At 39.6% G+C, this 18,487-nt stretch overlaps 1 protein-coding gene across 5 annotated transcripts in view; it reads left to right on the forward strand.

Annotated features, from left to right (window-relative positions):
• HTR4 (5-hydroxytryptamine receptor 4) overlaps nucleotides 1-18,487 on the forward strand; it is a 173,400-nt gene that overhangs the window by 72,512 nt on the left and 82,401 nt on the right. For all 5 annotated transcript variants that reach the window (XM_072824593.1, XM_072824594.1, XM_072824596.1 and 2 more), the window contains exon 3: nucleotides 18,115-18,240. In XM_072824593.1, the coding sequence (XP_072680694.1) occupies nucleotides 18,115-18,240 (126 nt within the window). The remainder of the gene's footprint in view (nucleotides 1-18,114; nucleotides 18,241-18,487) is intronic.

Consider the following 18,487-nt stretch of genomic DNA (forward strand, 5'->3'; position numbering starts at 1 on the left):
CAGTAGAAGATGTAATAACGCAGTCAGACACTAGCACTTGTGTGTTAAGTCACCATGAATGCAACAACTACCAACAAAAGTCCAGGACAGGTGTGTTGTGCTGGCAACTCTAGTACCATGAGTGGCATTGCTGTTGGTAACATATAGACAATACTTGTTCCGAACAAAAGAAAAGCATAATCTTCCCTTCATTTAGTGTATATAAATTAATGTGCCAAAAATTATTTGTGTTTATATGTAAAAGGAGCTACCTTCTAGTTTAGGATTTTTTTTTTTTTTAGATTAGGTGATTATAAACAAAGTTTTCACTTACTCAAATGGCTGGTAGGACATTCTAAAATCATGGAAAATATGGAAGGACTTTTTTTAATGAGAGACTGTCTCTCATATTGCAGTGTAACCCATCCTTCCCCTATAGTGCTCCTTGATCATAACCACAACCTAATGCCCTGTAAATCTCTCAAGCATCCTCTATGGGGTGGCACCTCTTTTACTAAGAAACACATTCTAGATAAGTTGCCTTATGTACCTGGAAGGAAAAGTCTTTTAAATTACTATAGCCAAAGGCCATCCTCCAAAACAAATAACAAAAAAGCCCCCAAGACTAAAGTTGTCCTTCTATACTTCAGACATGTCAACTCTGATCAGGTCACCCACAGTGTCAACCTTCTAAAAGCAGTTTGTGACTCTCCACTGAAGTCATGATGAAGACCTAAATACTTAGCCCAGTGTCCAGTCTCCTCCCAGCCTGATCCTACCAGGGTCATGTGATGGTGTCTCTCTGGCTCCCTTTATTCCATTTATGTTGGTCCTCCCTTAGCTATTGAGGGAAACCATGTCATTCTCACTGCTACACATCCAACCCAGGGCCCTGACATTCCCTGCCTTTTTTTTCAACTTCTGTTCTTTCTTCAAATTAAGGCTTAAGAAAGTATTTTCTGATCTCTCACCAGGGTCAACACCACCGTGTGTACCTCTTCTCACAGCTTCCACAATAGCTGTAATTTTACATATATACACTTACTGGATTCATGTCTGTCTACTCCAGTAGCTTCTGAGCTCCCTAAGGGAAGGATCCATGCCTCCTTCCTCTTCTTAGTGATTGAAGTAGAGGAGATCCTCAAATATTCTGCTCAGATCGAATACAAGTGCCTGAGTAGATAGAGGTATGGTTGAATGAACAAGTGAACAAACATAAGCCTATAGCTAAGCTGACATTCCTTGGCGAGGCATCGACGAGTCAGTGAGTTTATTTGTTTTCTAGTTAGAACAGAGTTCACACCCAACTACTTAGAGAAATTAACACTCTCATGGATGACCTGTTTGACAGGAACAGTACTTTAACCTTCTAGTGTGAAGTGACAAAGTCGTGAGTTCGCCAGAAGTGTAAGAGAAGATGGGATTCACAGAAGAGGGAGTAGTACTTCTTTATTCTTCAGTTGAACAAGTAATACATAAACGTATGCTTGTAGTTTAAAATTCCAATAAGGCCCCAAAGAGAAAAGTCTCCCAATACCCTCCATTTCCCTGCCCAGAATACTAGAATACTTATTTTTTGTTTTTTTAATTTATTTTATGCAGGAGGGAGAGGGTCAGAGGGATAGAGAGAATCCTAAGCAGGTTCCACCCCCAGTGCAGAGCCCAATGCAGGGCTCAATCCCATAACCCTGAGATCAGGACCCAAGCTGAAATCAAGAGTTGGATGCTTCACCAACTGAGCCACCCACGCCCCCAAAATATTTATGATTAATAATTGGTTGTAGAATCTAATGGCCATAACCTCTGAATTTACATATATGCATGCATATGTCTTCTTCTCTTCCTGTTTTCATTTTCCTTCAGACTTATGGTATCATGTGTATAGGTCTATGATTTTTTCATTTAACCATATGTCTTACAGATATTATTTTATTAATATTTTATTTATGACTTCATTGTTTATATATGAAATATGAGTGTATACATTTTTTCATTTAAAAAATAAAATATCTCAAATATAGCAAAAGCTACTGAAAAAAAATGAAAGAATACCTGTGTGCCTGTGACCCAGCTTAAGGTATAAAATACAATCAAAATCTCCAGATAAAATAGCCACTTCTTCTTGCCCCCACCCCACAGTCACTGCCCTGGTTCCATTGCATGTCTTAATATGTTAAATTACATACATGTGGATTCCTTCACATTCTTTTTAACATCTACATAATATTTAAAGGTATCAAAGTGCTGTGATTGATTTAATCATTCTTGGAATGGTGGACATTTATACTATTTTCAAGTGTTTGGGTTTTTTTAAAGATTGATTTATTTTAAAAAGAGAGAGAGCATGAGTGGGAGGGGGCAGAAGGAGAGAGAATCTTAAGCAGGCTCTGCACTCAGTGCAGAGCTGAGTGCAAGGCTTGATTCCACAACCCTGAAATCACAGCCTGAGTTGAAAACAAGAATCTGATGCTTAACCAGCTGAGCCAACCAGGCACCCCAAGTGTTCATTCTTAACAAATGCAGTGAACATGTCTTTCTACACCTAAGCAAGTGTTCCAGCATTTCCCTAGATATGTGGAAAATGTGCATTCAGAAGTTTCAAAGATTTTGCCAAAGTAACATGTCCAAAACTTTACCAGTGTCTGTTCCTACCACTAGTCCTGTGAGTGCCGTTTCGGCACATCCTTATTAACTCAAATGATTGCAAACTTAGTGTTCTCCCAATGTGATGGGGGAAAATTATCTCTGAAATTTTTAAATGGTATTTTCCTAACAACTCATATTTGTTGAGTATAGTATTCCTCCCTTATCCATGGGGGATGCATTCAAGGACCCCCAGTGGACGTCTGAAATCCCGGATAGTACCAAACCCCATATATGCTACGTTTTCCTTACACATATGTATGCATGATAAAGTTTAATTTTACATTACAGACAGTAAGAGATTAGCAACAATAACTAAAAATCAAATAGAACAATTACAACAATCTTCTGTAATAAAAGTTATGTGAATGTGGTCTCTCTCTCAGAATATCTTACTATACTGCATTCACCCTTCTTGTGATGCTGTGAGATGACAAAATGCCTTCATGATGAGATGAAGTCAGATTAATGATGTAGGCATTGTGGTGTAGCACTAGCTATTATTGACCTATGACCATATGTTGGAAAGAGGATCATCTCTTTCTAGTGCAGTTGCCTGCAGGTATCTAAAACCACAGAAAGTGAAGCCATGAATAAGGGGACTGCTGCACCTACTATGTGCCAAGAAAACAGAAAAAAATCTCTGCTTTCATGGTGCTTACAATTTGTTGATGGGGAAGCAGTCAATAGACACCCCAAAACAAAGAAACATACAATATGTTAGGTAAATGCCATGAAGGAAGATAAGGCAGTGGAAGGAATCTGAGATGCCATTGTGTTCCATCAGTTAGGATGGTCAGGAAAGCCCTCCTTGTTGAAGGTGCTTTGAATAAAGACCTAATTGAAGGCAAGGAGGAAACCCAGTGAATATCTGGGAGTGAGTTTCTGGGAAAAACCACAACTGATGCAAAGGTCAGAGTGCACTTGACATATTGAAAAAATAGTGAGAAGGCTCTTATGAGGTGGTGACAGTAGAAACGTCAGGCATTCTTCATGAGCTGGAAGCCACTGATAAACTTTGGGCAGGGAGCACACAATGTGTGCTTAAGTTTTAGAGCTATAACTCTGGCTTGTATGTTAGAAAATAGGCCATATGGGTTGGAGATCAAAGACAAGAGTTTTTTGCAAGCAACTAAGTGGGAGATGATAATGGCTTAGACTCATATTAGTAGTGCCACTGATGGGAAGTGGTCAGATTCAGGAGGAAGTTGGACATGCCCAAACATCCACAAGGAGTGGAGGAATATTTGTAAAGAAGCATTAAAGTTATTCTTTACAGCAGCTTCAGGTGGATGGGCAAACACTGAGAAAGAATTGATTCCTTTAAGTAAGCTCCACAACTTACAACTACATTTGTAATTAATAATTCTTTTTAAATTCAGCAAAACAATTAGTAAGTTTAATAATTGGCTGGAGAAACAATACTTGCAGAGTCAATATACTAATCAAGGCAATTTTATGAGCAGTGCTAGATATAGGCACTGTGTTTTGAAAAAAATAACTTGTGCATTAGGGACATAATTATACATTTGATATGGAAAACTCAAAGTGACAGAAAAGTATAAAGAAGTAATTCAAGTTTTTCTAGAGTGTCATCGTCTAAAGATAACCACTATATATTTATATAATTTCAATATATGGGATATATGTAATATAATATATGGATTATTATATGTATAAATGTTAGATAGTGTATATGGATCACTTACCTGTACATATGTGTGTATATAAGTGTATATTATGTGTTCGTATTTCACATATACTAACCAGGCTTGCATTTGGATTTTACTCTACAAAATTCGGGTGTAAGAAATGCCATATTTCTTTTAATCTCTAAATTTAATGAGCCCTTCCAGATGGATCTTGAGGGGAAATTCGGTGTCAGTGTGTACCTCTTCTTCTCTCTGGCCCAAGCTGGGCCTTTTGCATTCCACTGTGGTCAACATTACCAGAATAGCTGTCCACTTCCACCAGGTCCCTGCAAGGGACCTGCTGCTTCTATGTCAACCTTGACTGTAGGGTCTCTGATCCTAGTGTTGGTGGCTATGAATCCTAAGAGGGACTTCTGTGTTCCTTCTTGCTGTTTTTGGAATCTGCAAACTTCTGGCTTCTCCATCTCTTAGCTCTTGAAACTTCTGTCCTGTTTCTGACTTTTGGTTGGGTGATTCAGATCCGGTGCCAGAAGCTTCTGCCTTCAGCCCTACAACTTGAAAAACTCATAACCAACATTACTGATAAAACACAAATTTTAGTCATCTTATTGGGATAAAGGAAGTAGATAACCACTCATTCCTTCTAGTCTTTTTTTGTGATTTTAAGAAAAGAGTCACAAGTTAATCTCTCAATAGTTATTTTTCTGGACCCATATGTAAAACATTTTTACAGAAAATTGAACTTGTGCTTTACTGTTTCATACCTGGTTTTAGCACTGAACAATATTTATGACAACTTTTTGTTCTTTTTCTAAGATTATATTTATTTATTCATGAGAGGCACAGAGAAAGAGAGAGAGGCAGAGACACAGGCAGAGGGAGAAGCAGGCTCCAAGCAGGGAGCCCAACATGGGACTCAATCCTGAGGCTCCAGGATCACGCCCTGGGCGGAAGGTGGCGCTAAACTGTTGAGCCATCCGGGCTGCCCAACTTTCTCCTATTGTTAAATATTCTTTTCAAACCCGGATTATATATAATAGCTGTGTAAATATTAAATAAATAAGAAATTGTTTATGCAACTGATAACCAATTTAGACATGTAGGTTGTTTCCAGTGTTCCTAATTATAAGCAATATGATTGTAAATCGTAATACGCCTAAGTCTTTTTTTTATTTCATTTATTTATTTAAGAGAGAGAGAGAGGAGAGAGGAGAGAGATGGGAGGAGGGGCAGAGGGAGAGGGAGACGCAGAGAATCTCCAGCAGACTCCATGCTGAGCATGGAGCCTGACACCTAACTTGATCTCACAACCCTGAGATCATGACCTGAGCCAAAACCAAGAGTCAGATGCTTAACTGACTGAGCCACCCAGGTGCCTCCATAATATATCTACGTCTTTAAGAACAGCTCTAATAATATATTTTTTTTAGAATGAATTTTTACAAGTGGAAATATTGGAGCATGAATTTTTTAAGGCTCTTTCTACATTGATCATAAGCATAGTCTGGACATGCATTTATGAACTGTAGTACAATTCTTAGGTTTGCCAGGTTGGAATGCCAAGTGGTCATCTTTAAGTGAGCTTACTTTATAGGATTCTATTCTAGGGATACCTACAACCATCCAGGTAGAGAATCCAGGTGACCCTGCAGTTACTCTCTGGGTGCCTTCTCCTCTTCCCATCACTCCCAGAGTGCTCTTACGGATTGTGTACATGACAGGGCATGTGGGTGTGCACATGCTGGTAAACTTGAATGCAGAGTCTTTCCCTTAAAAACTCTGTGCTGCATCAGGATATTAGATACCCTTCACTCCTCTTAGGCTTGTTACAGCTTGGTTGATATGCCCCCAAATTTTTACATTTACACACCACCTTCCAAACTCTATCCATACTCCTGTAAACTTTCAGTATGTTTTCTTCATCCTCAGCTCTGTCGCATTTGCTTTTCCCCTAACTATGTCTGGGAAAATTTCAGTCTATTCTTATTCATTATCTCTTTTCTCTGGAATATATTTTTAGTTGTTATTTCAACAGCCTCCAGCCAACTTACAACATGCTGTCATAATGATCAGTCATCGACTAGGTTGCATTGTCTGTCTATGCTATGAGTTAGAGGACTAGGACACATGCGAATGTCATGTGTGTATATTTGAAATAAACAGGAAAGATGAATAATAATAGCATTTATTGAGCATGTAGTATATGCCAGTTACTATCCTGAGTGTTTTACATATATTTCCTTAATTAATCCTCACAGCAACTCCATTGCCCAGGAGATGATAAGAAAATATATTTAAAAGCATTGTCATCCTTCAGAGTATATGGGAAAGGCTTCTAATATCCTCCAGGGAAAGTAGCTAACTATTAGTAGTACGCATATGGCATCAACAATTATATAAGTTGTAACTCAAAGAGATGATTGGTGGCCCTAATACACCTGACTCAGAGAGTGGTTTAGATACAGCTTTAGTAGAACTACTGAGTTGAAGAAAGAAAAACAAAATAAAACACACCTTTATATTGATTGCTAGGGCTTCAGCATCTTTCAGGCAAGGGTTAACTTATACATTTTAAAAATTTGTCTAATATATATTTGTTGTGCTAGGCACTATAGAAACCAAAGTGAATTAAGACAGTATAGTTGAGATGACACATATATTTAAGTGAATAATTAAAATATAGTGTGCCAAAAGCTATGATATGTAATTATAGGTGCTGTAAAACATATAGGAAAAGGAAGTTCTTGGAGCTTCCCAGAGACTAAGATGTTTAACTCAGCCCCAAAGGACATGCAAGGGCTTGCCAGGTAAAGAAGAGAGAGAGAGGGGATCCCTGGGTGGCTCAGTGGTTTCGCGCCTGCCTTTGGCCCACGACACGATCCTGGAGTCCCGGGATCAAGTCCTGCATCGGGCTACTGGCATGGAGCCTGCTTCTCCCTCTGCCTGTCTCTCTCTCTCTCTCTCTATCATAAATAAAAATAAATCTTTAAAAAAAAAGAAGACAGAGAGAGAAAAAGGGGCATAGCAAGTGTGTCCTACCTCCTTGAGTGGGGATTACCTCTTCTCTGTGGTAGAGTCGGTTGTGGAATAGTGTCATACATAGAAATGGAGAACTAGGTAGAGCCCAGGTTACATTAGGGCAAATTGGTATTTTTCCAACATTGCATTGGGGGAGGACACTACAGGATTTTGGACAGGTAGGGGGAGATGAGTTAGTTCCTTCTGGAAAAAACAAAGTGACACATTTTAACTTCAGTGCTGCTAATGGTTGGGAAGAGGAAAAGTCAAGGCAGATGTCCAAGTAAAAGGTGACTCATTCATCCATTTATTCATCCAATTTTTCATTTATTCCTTCACCTTTTTGAGTTACTTGTGTATGCCAGGCACTGTTTTAGGTGCTAGAAAATACATCAGTGAACATAACAGACCAAGTTCTTGCTTTCAGTGGGATTACATTCCAGACATTCTGGTGTGTAGGAAGGGATACTAGCAAACAGCTATGAAGATCAATCAGGCAAGAGAAGGGAATGGAGAGTGAGAGAAGAGATTCTATCTTAAACCTGGTGGTCAGGGAATCCATCTCTTCAAAGGTGAATCTGAGCAGATACTTGAATGAAGAAGTGAGTAGTTTTGATTCCTCGGGATAGAGATATCCAGATGGAGGCAGTGCCAAATGAGAGACCCTGAGGTGGGAGCCCACTTGGCTCCTTCTGGGAATAATGAGGAAGCCTTTATAGCTGGAGCAGCATGGGAAAAGGAGAATGTGGTAAAGGTGGAAATGATAGAACATCCAAGAGCTAGTTTTGTGAAGCAACTTAGGCCATGGTAAGGGTCTGGGTATTCCATGAGTGCCATGAAAGCCATCTCAAGGGTGGTGACTAGGAAAGTGACATATTTGAACCTAAACAGTTTACAAAGCTCATTCTATTAGGTGAAGAGTGGATTGTGTATAGAAAACAGTGGAAGCAGGAACACCAGTTGGGAGGACTTTGCCATCACCCAGGTGAGTTTTAAACTAAGGTGGTAATAGTCTAAAGAGCGAAGAAAGTGTCAGAAGCAAAAAACATTTTTGAGGTAGAGCTACCAGGGTTTGCTGATGTGTGTGAGGTATGTGAAAAAGAGACTTACTGAGAATTACTGTAAGCCCCAAGCAATGGGAAAATAGGCTGCTTATTGAAATGGGAGGCAAGGTTGAAGTGAGGAACACAAAAAATTCAATTAGACCTGCCCTACTGGAGACACAGTAGTCAGTGGAACATGAGTGGCTATAGTAATCTCTGCATATATAACAGAAGGACTTCATTAGGGTATTGACGGTGGACTGGAGAGGAGTGAAGAGTTTGGAAAGCTACTCAAAGTAGGTAGTGGCTTAGGTAAAGGGGGAGAATGGAGTCAGATGCCTGGTGTCTGGCGTGGTCAAGTGGAATAATGTTTCTTTCCACTTAGTGAACAGATCCAGAGGAATGAATGACTCCCAGTGAAATAGATTTCTTTTAGTAGGTTCTCATAGATCCTAATATCTCCACAGCATATTCTTCTTTAGACCAAACTCATTTTAGTTTCAGTCATCAAACTCATTTCAGAGAGGATCAGAATAAATAATTTCAGCTTCTATGTATCCACACAGACTCCATCATAATTCCTCAGCTCTGTCTTTGTCATGGAAAGCAGCCATAGAAGATGCATAAGTGATTAAGTGTGACCTTGTTCCAATGAAATTTTGTTTACAAATACAGGCAGTGGGCTGGATTTGGCTCATTGGCCATTGTTTGGCTGTCCCTGTAGTAAAGCAACACCAGGCAGTTTCTTCTTTCATGTGAGTAGAGAAGTTCTACACTCTCAGAGCAGAGGTGAGGTGAGAAATCCTAATACTGAGCAACGGCAAGCCTGGACCCTGGCAAAATATGCAAAGCTGGCTCCATTAGCAACTGGGCCCAATGACAGGGGACCAACTATAGCAGACGGATGGGGAGCAGGTTGTTATCAGAGTATGGGAAATTCCGCTTTTCCTTGAGCCCTTATCCTTGGGGTAAATGATTGACTACAGGGGAGAGGCCTTATATGCCCACATTTTTTTCCCCTGGGCTGGATTTCTTGTAACCACAAGGGTAATTTCGAGGGAATGATCAGCCAAATATTGAAAACATGCCCCTTGTCTTACTCCAAAGGAACACATTTCTGTACCTGATGGGCATTAGGTACCCTCTGTGGGCAAAGACGTGTTTGCAAAACAGACCAGAGACCCTACCCTGAATTTGTGTATAGATAAAAAATATATATATATACTGTATAGAAAAAAAATTGTCTCTTAAGGTGTTTGCTCAGTTCCAATCTTGGAAGAATGGACTTTCTTAAAGTGAGACACACCTCTAGGGTATAATTAACTGACACTGTCATTTAGCATTTTATTTCCAAAACGAATGGAAACCCCAGTAGTTAACATGTTGTGCAGCAGCGACAATCTTCCCAACTGTAGGTCTCACCTTGTCACCTCAGTCCTGGCTTGGCTTTGCATTCAGGCATGGCCTCGGAAAACAGTGTCTTTGATCCTGATATACTTTGTGTTCTTGCAGCTTTGAACTCCCATTATAGTCTATACAGACAGAGACTCTAAGGGCTTTGAAGTTTTTCTCATGCCCTGTATGTGTGATCTTTGAGGAACTCGAAGAGCCTATTAAAAGCTTGCCACTAGAATTTTCCTCCACAAGTTTGCATTTGAAAAATACCTGACCTTCATCAGCTGTGCATCAACCACCCACCACTCTCCCACCCTCCTCTGTAGGGTCTTCAAAACAATCAAAAAGAGGTGTTTTTTTTTTCTTTTTTTTTTTAGACTTGCATAGAAACTCCATTCTGCATAATCTTCTTCCCATAAAGATTTTTTTTATCTCTACCGTTTTCTATAGCTAGTGTATTTTCACAAGGCATATTAGCGGTCATCATCAACATGTTGTTTATTATGTCTGTAGACAAAAAGTAAAACTTTAGCAGTTTTTTTAAAGGAATTTTATTCAATTTCAAATGAGCTTGTTTAAAATCTGGTGGGAAAAGTACTGGGCTTGCAATCAGAGTACATAGGTTTAAATCCCAGGTACGCCACTTGATAGCTGTAGGGTCTTATTTCCCGACCATGCTGAGCACCAGTGTCTTTGGACAAAGGACATCATGATACTAGATTACACTGTAATTGTGAGGATGAAATGAGGCAGCATCGAAAACTTCCCTAGTGCATTGTTTGCCATGTAGTAAGTGCTTGATAAATCAATGTCGGAATTTCCCCACTTCCAAGCAGGAAGTTCCACAAGTAGGAGCAAAAAAAAAGTTACTTGCAGTGGAGAAATGAGTGTGGGGTAAAGGGCATTCTGTAACAGTGCTCTAGCTCAGCAGTTTCCAAAGTGTGGCCCCAAGGCCCACTGCCACATCACCCAGGGACTTGTTAGAAATGCAGATTTAGGGCCCCACTCCAGATGTACTGAATTAGAAATTGTGTAGGTGGACTCAGCAATCTGTGTTTTAACCAAACTTTGATACTCCGTGGTGATTTTGGAGCACACTGCTCTGATGCTCTTACAATGGAACAGTTTTATATGAATGATCATATTTAGTCCTTCCTTAAAAAAAAAATCTTTTAAGGAAAAAAAATACTAAAAGAAAAAAAGCTAACTGGAAGATCTGAAAACTTACCATTTAGATCCCAAAGTAACATAAAGCATATATTAATAAATACTCCCCCAAAGTATTTGAAAATAATAGGATTCCAAGTCAGTGGAACATGCCTAGAATATATCCAGAATGTGGGAGTAAGTGAGGACCATGTGAATGAGAACAGGGGCATTCCACAGAGACTATACCAATGGGGTTGGGGGCCAGTCATCATCACTTGCGGTTCGCAAAGACACAGAGTCAGACATGAGACTGCAAACGCTTATAAAGAAAACACCAGGGACAGCCCAGGTGGCTCAGTGGTTTAGCCCTGCCTTCAGCCCAGGGTGTGGTCCTGGAGACCTGGGATCGAGTCCCACGTCAGGCTCCCTGCACGAAATGGAGCCTGCTTCTCCCTCTGCCTGTGTCTCTGCTCCCCCCCCCCCCTCTCTGTGTGTGTGTGTCTCATGAATAAATAAATTAAATCTTAAAAAAGAAAAGAAAACACCAGGGCTTTAGCTGTTCTCTGATTGGAGGTTGTTGACACAGGAAGGCAAGAGGTAAGCTAACAAGAAGGGGACCCTCTCATGTCATTGGTTTGGGGGGCATATTTGTCTTTCTTTCTGTGGTTGGGCTTGAGTTGGAAGCCGGTAGGAAGGAAAAAATACAGAGGTTGGCAGTCATTGGATAAGTTCTGACCTTTCTGGGCTGATTGTGGCAGGCATTGCCAGTTGGGAGTTTTATTGTTATATAGAGTCTGGCCATTGTTTGTGCATTAGGCTCTCAAGACACCCAGAAAACAAGCGCCTATATTTAAAGGAAATGACATATGCTTTAGAAAGGTTACAGTTACAATATTTCTGAAGTTATTGGTATAGAGGAAAACAGGATACCCATGGACTCTGCTATTTTACTTTACCTAAAAAGGCTTTTAAAAATTAATTTGCATAAGAAATATTACCTACACAAATATTGTCTGAGCTTAAGCCTCCTAGATGTACTGTGACTGTCATGGGTTTTATTCATGGCAACTAATAAAGGTGATGAAGACTGTACACAAATGACATAATTGTTGTGAAAGTGATGTATACTGTCAAAGCAAAAATTGCACTGGACAAAATTAAACAGATAAGGACAACTTTTTCAAGGCTGTTGCTATTGGGGAGAGAAACCAGAATGCAGTCTGAACTCAGTTTCACTGAAACAAAGGACAGGAGAGGTTTTCAGGAATGGAGTGTGGGTGGGCCTCATAGGCCATCTGTGTTTGCTATCTGGCCTTACCCAAAAGAAACAGAAGGTAGTTTTATAATTTGGGGCAATGTGTCCATGGAAATTAGGCTCCTACCCTCCCATAGAAACTGGGAAGCAGGGGCTCTGTCTTCCCTAATGATAACATTTCAAAGGAACGACTGCTAGGTCTGTGAGAAAGACAGTCCTGGCTTGTAAAACTGGAAAGAAGCTTTTAAAAATATTTATATCCCAAAGGGCCATAGAAAGAATTTACAATTACAAGTTTTCTAAAGTAAATGCTCTAAGATCACACCTGTCAGAGTGGCTAGCATCAAAAAGACAAGAAATAACAAGTGCTGGTGAGCATGTAGAGAAAAAGGAGCCCTTGTGCACTGCTGGCAGGAATGTAAATTGGTGCAGCCACCACGCAAAACAGTATGGAAGATCCTCAAGAAATTACAAATAGAAATAACATACAATCCATAATTTCACTTCTGGGTATTTACCCAAAGAAAATGAACACATTATTTTGCAAAGATACATGTACCTCTATGTTTACTGCAACATTATTTACACGAGCCAAGATATGGAAGCAGCCTAAGTGTCCGTGGATAGGGAAGGGACAAAGATGTGACCTTGAAACCAATTGTTCTGGATAATGTAACAAACTTAAAACTTCTTTAGCTGTTGTCACTATATGGGCTTCTGATGTTAATAACAATGATTATTTTATTATATTTTATCATTTATAATTTATTTTTATGTACTAACCTATGTGGAAATTTATCCAGAATTATCTTTATATATTTCCTCCTATTAAGAGCAGAGAGGGATCCCTGGGTGGCGCAGCGGTTTGGCGCCTGCCTTTGGCCCAGGGCGCGATCCTGGAGATCCAGGATCGAATCCCATGTCGGGCTCCCGGTGCATGGAGCCTGCTTCTCCCTCTGCCTATGCCTCTGCCTCTCTCTCTCTCTCTCTGTGACTATCATAAATAAATTAAAAAAAAAAAAAAAAAAAAAAAAAGAACAGAGAAAATGCTACACAGAGCCAACAAGTCTGTGGTGTTTCTTTATTAATAGATCAAGAGATCACTGAAAAAGTAAAGACGAGAAAGGAGGGGCACCTGGGTGGCACGGTTGGTTAAGTGTCTGATTCTTGGTTTCAGCTCAGGTCATGATCTCAGGGTTGTGAAATCGCACCCCACATTGGGCTCCATGCTCAGCACAGTCTACTCTTCCTCTCCTTTCCCCCCTCGAAAATAAAAATACATATATTTTTTTTAAAAAGAAGAGAAAGGAAAATTTTTCATAAGAATAATTGTCAAAGAACCAGTGGAGTGGAGTGGACAGCTCTTTGGCCAGATGAGGACTGCTTAGTAGTGGTTGACAGGGAGTGGTTGGATGATGTCAAAGGTAACCCAAGGATCTAACACAGATTTTGCTGAAATGGTTCCTGATTTATTTTAGTTATCATTACTAGACTTACATTTAGTTCAGTGGGCAGTTCTGTTTAATTAGAAAAGCTTCTGTGACTAAATTTTGCTTGTCACTTACAGTTTAAAGTTTAGCTATTTCTAGCTTCTAATTGGCATGCCACAAATGAACCTTTATACAGAACTTGGGATTCTCTGATCCTACATATCCTTTGGATTTGAAATATAAATTCTCTGGTACCAGAGGTGTTCACTACATACCCTGAATCTGTTTTTTTTTTTTTTTCCTCCTACAAAAGGAAAGGCAGTACAGGGGAAATGGTTCTAATGATGAAGATGTGGTTGATGGAGAATCCATGTTCCAAGAATAATATTATTCAGCTTATTGTCCATAGACAAGAAAGCAACCTAAAATCAGCCAGTCCAACCTGCCTCCCACATAGGAGCCCTATACAGTATCCTGATATGTGGTCATCCATGTAACCTTTTTTCATTGTGATAAAATATACATAACATAAAATTTACCATTAATATGTACAATAACCATTTTAAATGTGTAATTCAGTGATAGTAAGTACATTCATGAAAGTCTTCAACCATCATCACTATCTATTTCCAGAATTTTTCCTCTTCCTAACATAAACTCTGTACTCACTAAATAACTTCTCATTCCCTGCTCACCCAAATCCCTGGTCTCCATTATTTTGTTCTCTGTCTCTGTGAATTTGCATATTGTAGTCTCTTCATATAAGCAGAATCATGCATATCTGTCATTTTGTCTGCATTATTTCATTTCACTAAACATAATGTTTTTAAGGTTTATCCAAATTATAGCTTGTATCAGAACTTCATTTCTTTTTTTGGCTGAATAATATTCCATAATATGTATATATCCCATTTTGTTCATCCATTTGTCTGTTGATGGACACTTGGGTTGTTTCCACCTTTTGGCTGTGGTGAATAATGTTGCTATAAACACAGGTATACAAATATTCATTTATGCCCCTGCTTTCAATTCTTTAGGGTATATACCTAGGACTGAAATTACTGGATCATCTTGTCATTCCATGATTAGTCTTTTAAGACACTTTTGAGAAAGTATCTTCTGAGAAATGGTTTTCCACAGTGACTGCACCATTTTACATTTCTATCAGAGTGCAAAGGGTTCTACTTTCCCCACATGGTTATCAACACTTGTTATTTTTCAGTTTTATTTTATTTTTATAATAGCCATCTTAAGGGCTGCTAAGTGGTGGCTTATTGACATCTAGGTATTCTTAAACATTTCCTAAGCCTGGGAGTTCAAAACAACTCCAGGAAGCTATTGCAGACCATCGTCAGTTGTTAGAAAGTCCTTATTATCCATTACTAAATCTTACCTTTCTCTAGCAGTGATTCTCTCTCTTTTTTTTAAAGATTTCATTTATTCATTCATTCATGAGAAACACACAGAGAGAGGCAGAGACATAGGCAGAGGGAGAAGCAGACTCCCCATGGAAAGCCCGATGGGACTCAATCCCAGGACCTGGGATCATGCCTTGAGCCAGAGGCAGATGCTCAACTGCTAAGCCACCCAGGCCTCCCTCTAGCAGTGATTCTCAGCCTTGGCTGCACATAAGAATCACTTGAGAGCTTTTAAAAATTCCAACATTTAGGCTGCAAAATCCAGACCAATTAAATCAGTGTTTTTGAGATTGGAGCTCATATACCAGCATTTGTGAAGGCTCCTTAGGTGATTTTTTTTTTAAAGTGTTTTAAAAAAAATAAAAAATAAAAAATAAAGTGTTTTTAACATAAATTCAATTTAACTAACATATAGTGTAATATTAGTTTCAGGGGTAGAATTTAGTGATTCATCCTTGCATATAACACCCAGTGCTCATTGCATCATGTACAGTCCTTAGTGCCTGTCACCCAGTTACCCTATCCCTCCACCCATCTCCCCTCCAGCAACCCTCACTTTCCTAGAGTTAAGAGTCTGTTATGGATTGCCTCCCTCTCTGTTTTTATCTCATTTTATTTTCCTTTTCCTTTCCCTTCCCCTATGTTTTGTTTCTTAAATTCCATATATGAGTTAAATCATATGGTATTTGTCTTAATATGTAGTAAGTTGAGAAACACTGCTTACAACCTGATCACTGGTTCCACTTAGTTGTGCAGCCTTCAGGGCATCAATTGTGACAATCCTATCACAGTGCCTTCTCTGACAACCATTAAATAGCTAACCCTTCATCCCCCTCTGGCAGTCCCGTCCTCCTGTCCTTCCTAGATTTTTTTACCACAGTGTATATGACTGGCTGATATTTTACATATTTTCTCGTTTATCTATTCATTGTCTATTCTCTGTTTCACTTATTTCTGCTTCCATAAGACATGCAACAGTGCCTACTGCAGAGTAGGTGTTCAGAAAATGTTGTTGAATGAACGAATGCATAAATCTACTCTTATTTCAACTGACAGGGCTTCAGGTAGTTAAAAATAGCTTTTGTGTCTTATCTGTGTGTCTTCTCTTCTCTAGGTAAAATCTCCTTTGTACCTTCAAAGACCAGTCTTCAAAGACATTGAAGAATAAACCTCACCATTATGAATACAATATGTCTTTCTTTCACTTTTTTTTTTCTTTCTTTCACTTAATTAGAAAATAATTGAGTACTTCCCATGTACTACACATACCTGTACACATACATTGCAGATTAGACACTGTGCTAGGATCTGGGAATTGCTGTGAAAAAGAGAACCGAAGTCATTCTGTGGGGGTGGGACACAGACAATAATCAACAACAGAAGTCATTTCAGATAACAAGTGCTATAAAGAAAAGCAAAATGTTTGTTGACTGTGGCACATGCAAGGGGGATTAACTTTAATCTGAGACCTGAATGATGAGAAGAAGCCAGCCACTAAAGAAGCAGTCCAAGAGGAAGGCACAGCAAGCATAGAGACTTTGGGAGGACATGTTTCAGAAGGACTCTCAGTCAGAGCCTCTGAGAAGGACAAGGAGAAAAACCACTGTCACCTGCTTTGTTAGACATTATACATGCATTAACATAACCTAAGATCAAATTAATTTGAGATAGCCATATCATCCTACTGAAGCATTTTTCCTCTCGAATTAAATCTTCCTTATCTAATATTTGTAACATGTTGGTAGTTGGAGTTTAGGTGTGAAAGAGTGATTTGGATGAACATATGTTGAATTTCTTTTCATGAAACCTTAACCATAATAACTGCAATCAATTAATCAAAACACTTATTAGCAGAGTGGAGGAACTTGCTGGTTCTCCAACCACTGTAATAACCTTGTCTTCCATGCCAGGCATACTGGAAAAAATTTTGGATGAGGCCAGAGCTAGGACTTGGTGGGCTGCTGCCATTTGGGGCCAACAGCCATCTTGGTTTTCCGTTGAAGTAGCTCAGTAAAGATAGTTGTTTCTTGCTTCTTGGGACCCTATGTTTCCAGGGGTGGGCTCACAGGACAAGCAGCTTCTCCCAGACCAGACACTAATATACTTTGACAATTCAGTTCTCCTCTCTGGACCTGTTTCTCCATATTATAATGTAGGGTTTGTGTCTGAGCATTTTGAGGTTCTTTGAAACTTCATTTAAAAAGAACATTTTATTACTACTCTATTAAAAATAAAACTTTCTCACAGCTTCTTGACAGCCTGCAGATTTTATGCTTTCATTGATGGGGACACTTGCTTCCAAGTCAATAAAACAAAATGCTGAGTTTGCACTAGGAGGGCAGGGTTTAGAGAACCAAATTGGATGCTGAAATTGACAAGAACACAGTCTTGGGCTGGGATGTTGGGCACCAGAAGAAATAGGATTCGGGGCAGTGAAAGGAGCACCTGAACATATTGATTGGCTGCTGTCTTTGCAATGGACTTCACAGAATCTGATCAGTTTATTCAGATCAACTTTGTTAGAACCTTCAAGCCATGATCTCTCCCTTGGACAGCCCACCTGTACATAGCAGCTTCCGCATGGACAGGGATGGGGTTCAGGAGACAAGGTGGCCTTTGTATTCACACAGACCCTGGTTCAAGTTACTGTCATTCATTCATCCAATGCCATCTTTCCTTCATCTGAAAAATGAGTGATGCATTGAAATTGAGTTGATCAGCGGATAAAACAGACAAGGCCTCTGCTTCGTGGAGTTTGCATTTGACTGGGGAAGGCACAAAACAGGAGTCAACCAAACACATTTCTGAATGTGAGCTGAGGTCAGTGCTCTGAAGGAAGGTCACAAGTTCTCTGATTGCAGAATAATTGTGTGATCTTAAGATAGTAAATTCACCTCTCTTAGCCTTCTCCTTGCTATATAGGAGTTAACTAGGACAGCATGTAAAGTGACAGGTATAGACAGCGGCATACACTGGGTGCACAATAAATGTGTATTACAGCTGCTAATGGTAAAGTTACCTTCCTGAAGATAAGTGAGGAAAAAATTAATATTCTTTCCTGTATCTCAGAGTTTCCTTTAATTCTGTCTGTGTGTGTGTGTGTGTGTGTGTGTGTGCATGTGTTTCTTCCAGTTCCAAGGAGGGTTTTGGTTCAGTGGAGAAAGTCGTGCTGCTCACGTTTCTCTCAGCGGTTATCCTGATGGCCATCTTGGGGAACCTGCTGGTGATGGTGGCTGTGTGCAGGGACAGGCAGCTCAGGTGAGTAGCAGGAGGAGACCTCAGGAGGAAACAAGGGTGGAGTTCTAGGCTCTCCCCGGAGAGCTGGGGTCCAAACTATGAGTTCCATTACAATTTATAATTATAAAAGGGAAACGATGTTGTAAAATAGAGCAGGCAAAAGATGACACATAATTCCCCTTTACTGACGTAGCCAATGTAAGCACTTAACATGCATCTCTGTCCCGTCTTTTTTCCTGTGTTCAACTTTGGGGGTTTTGGTAATAGG

The sequence above is a fragment of the Canis lupus genome, chromosome 4 (genome assembly GCF_048164855.1).
Source record: "Canis lupus baileyi chromosome 4, mCanLup2.hap1, whole genome shotgun sequence".
Taxonomy (NCBI): domain Eukaryota; kingdom Metazoa; phylum Chordata; class Mammalia; order Carnivora; family Canidae; genus Canis; species Canis lupus.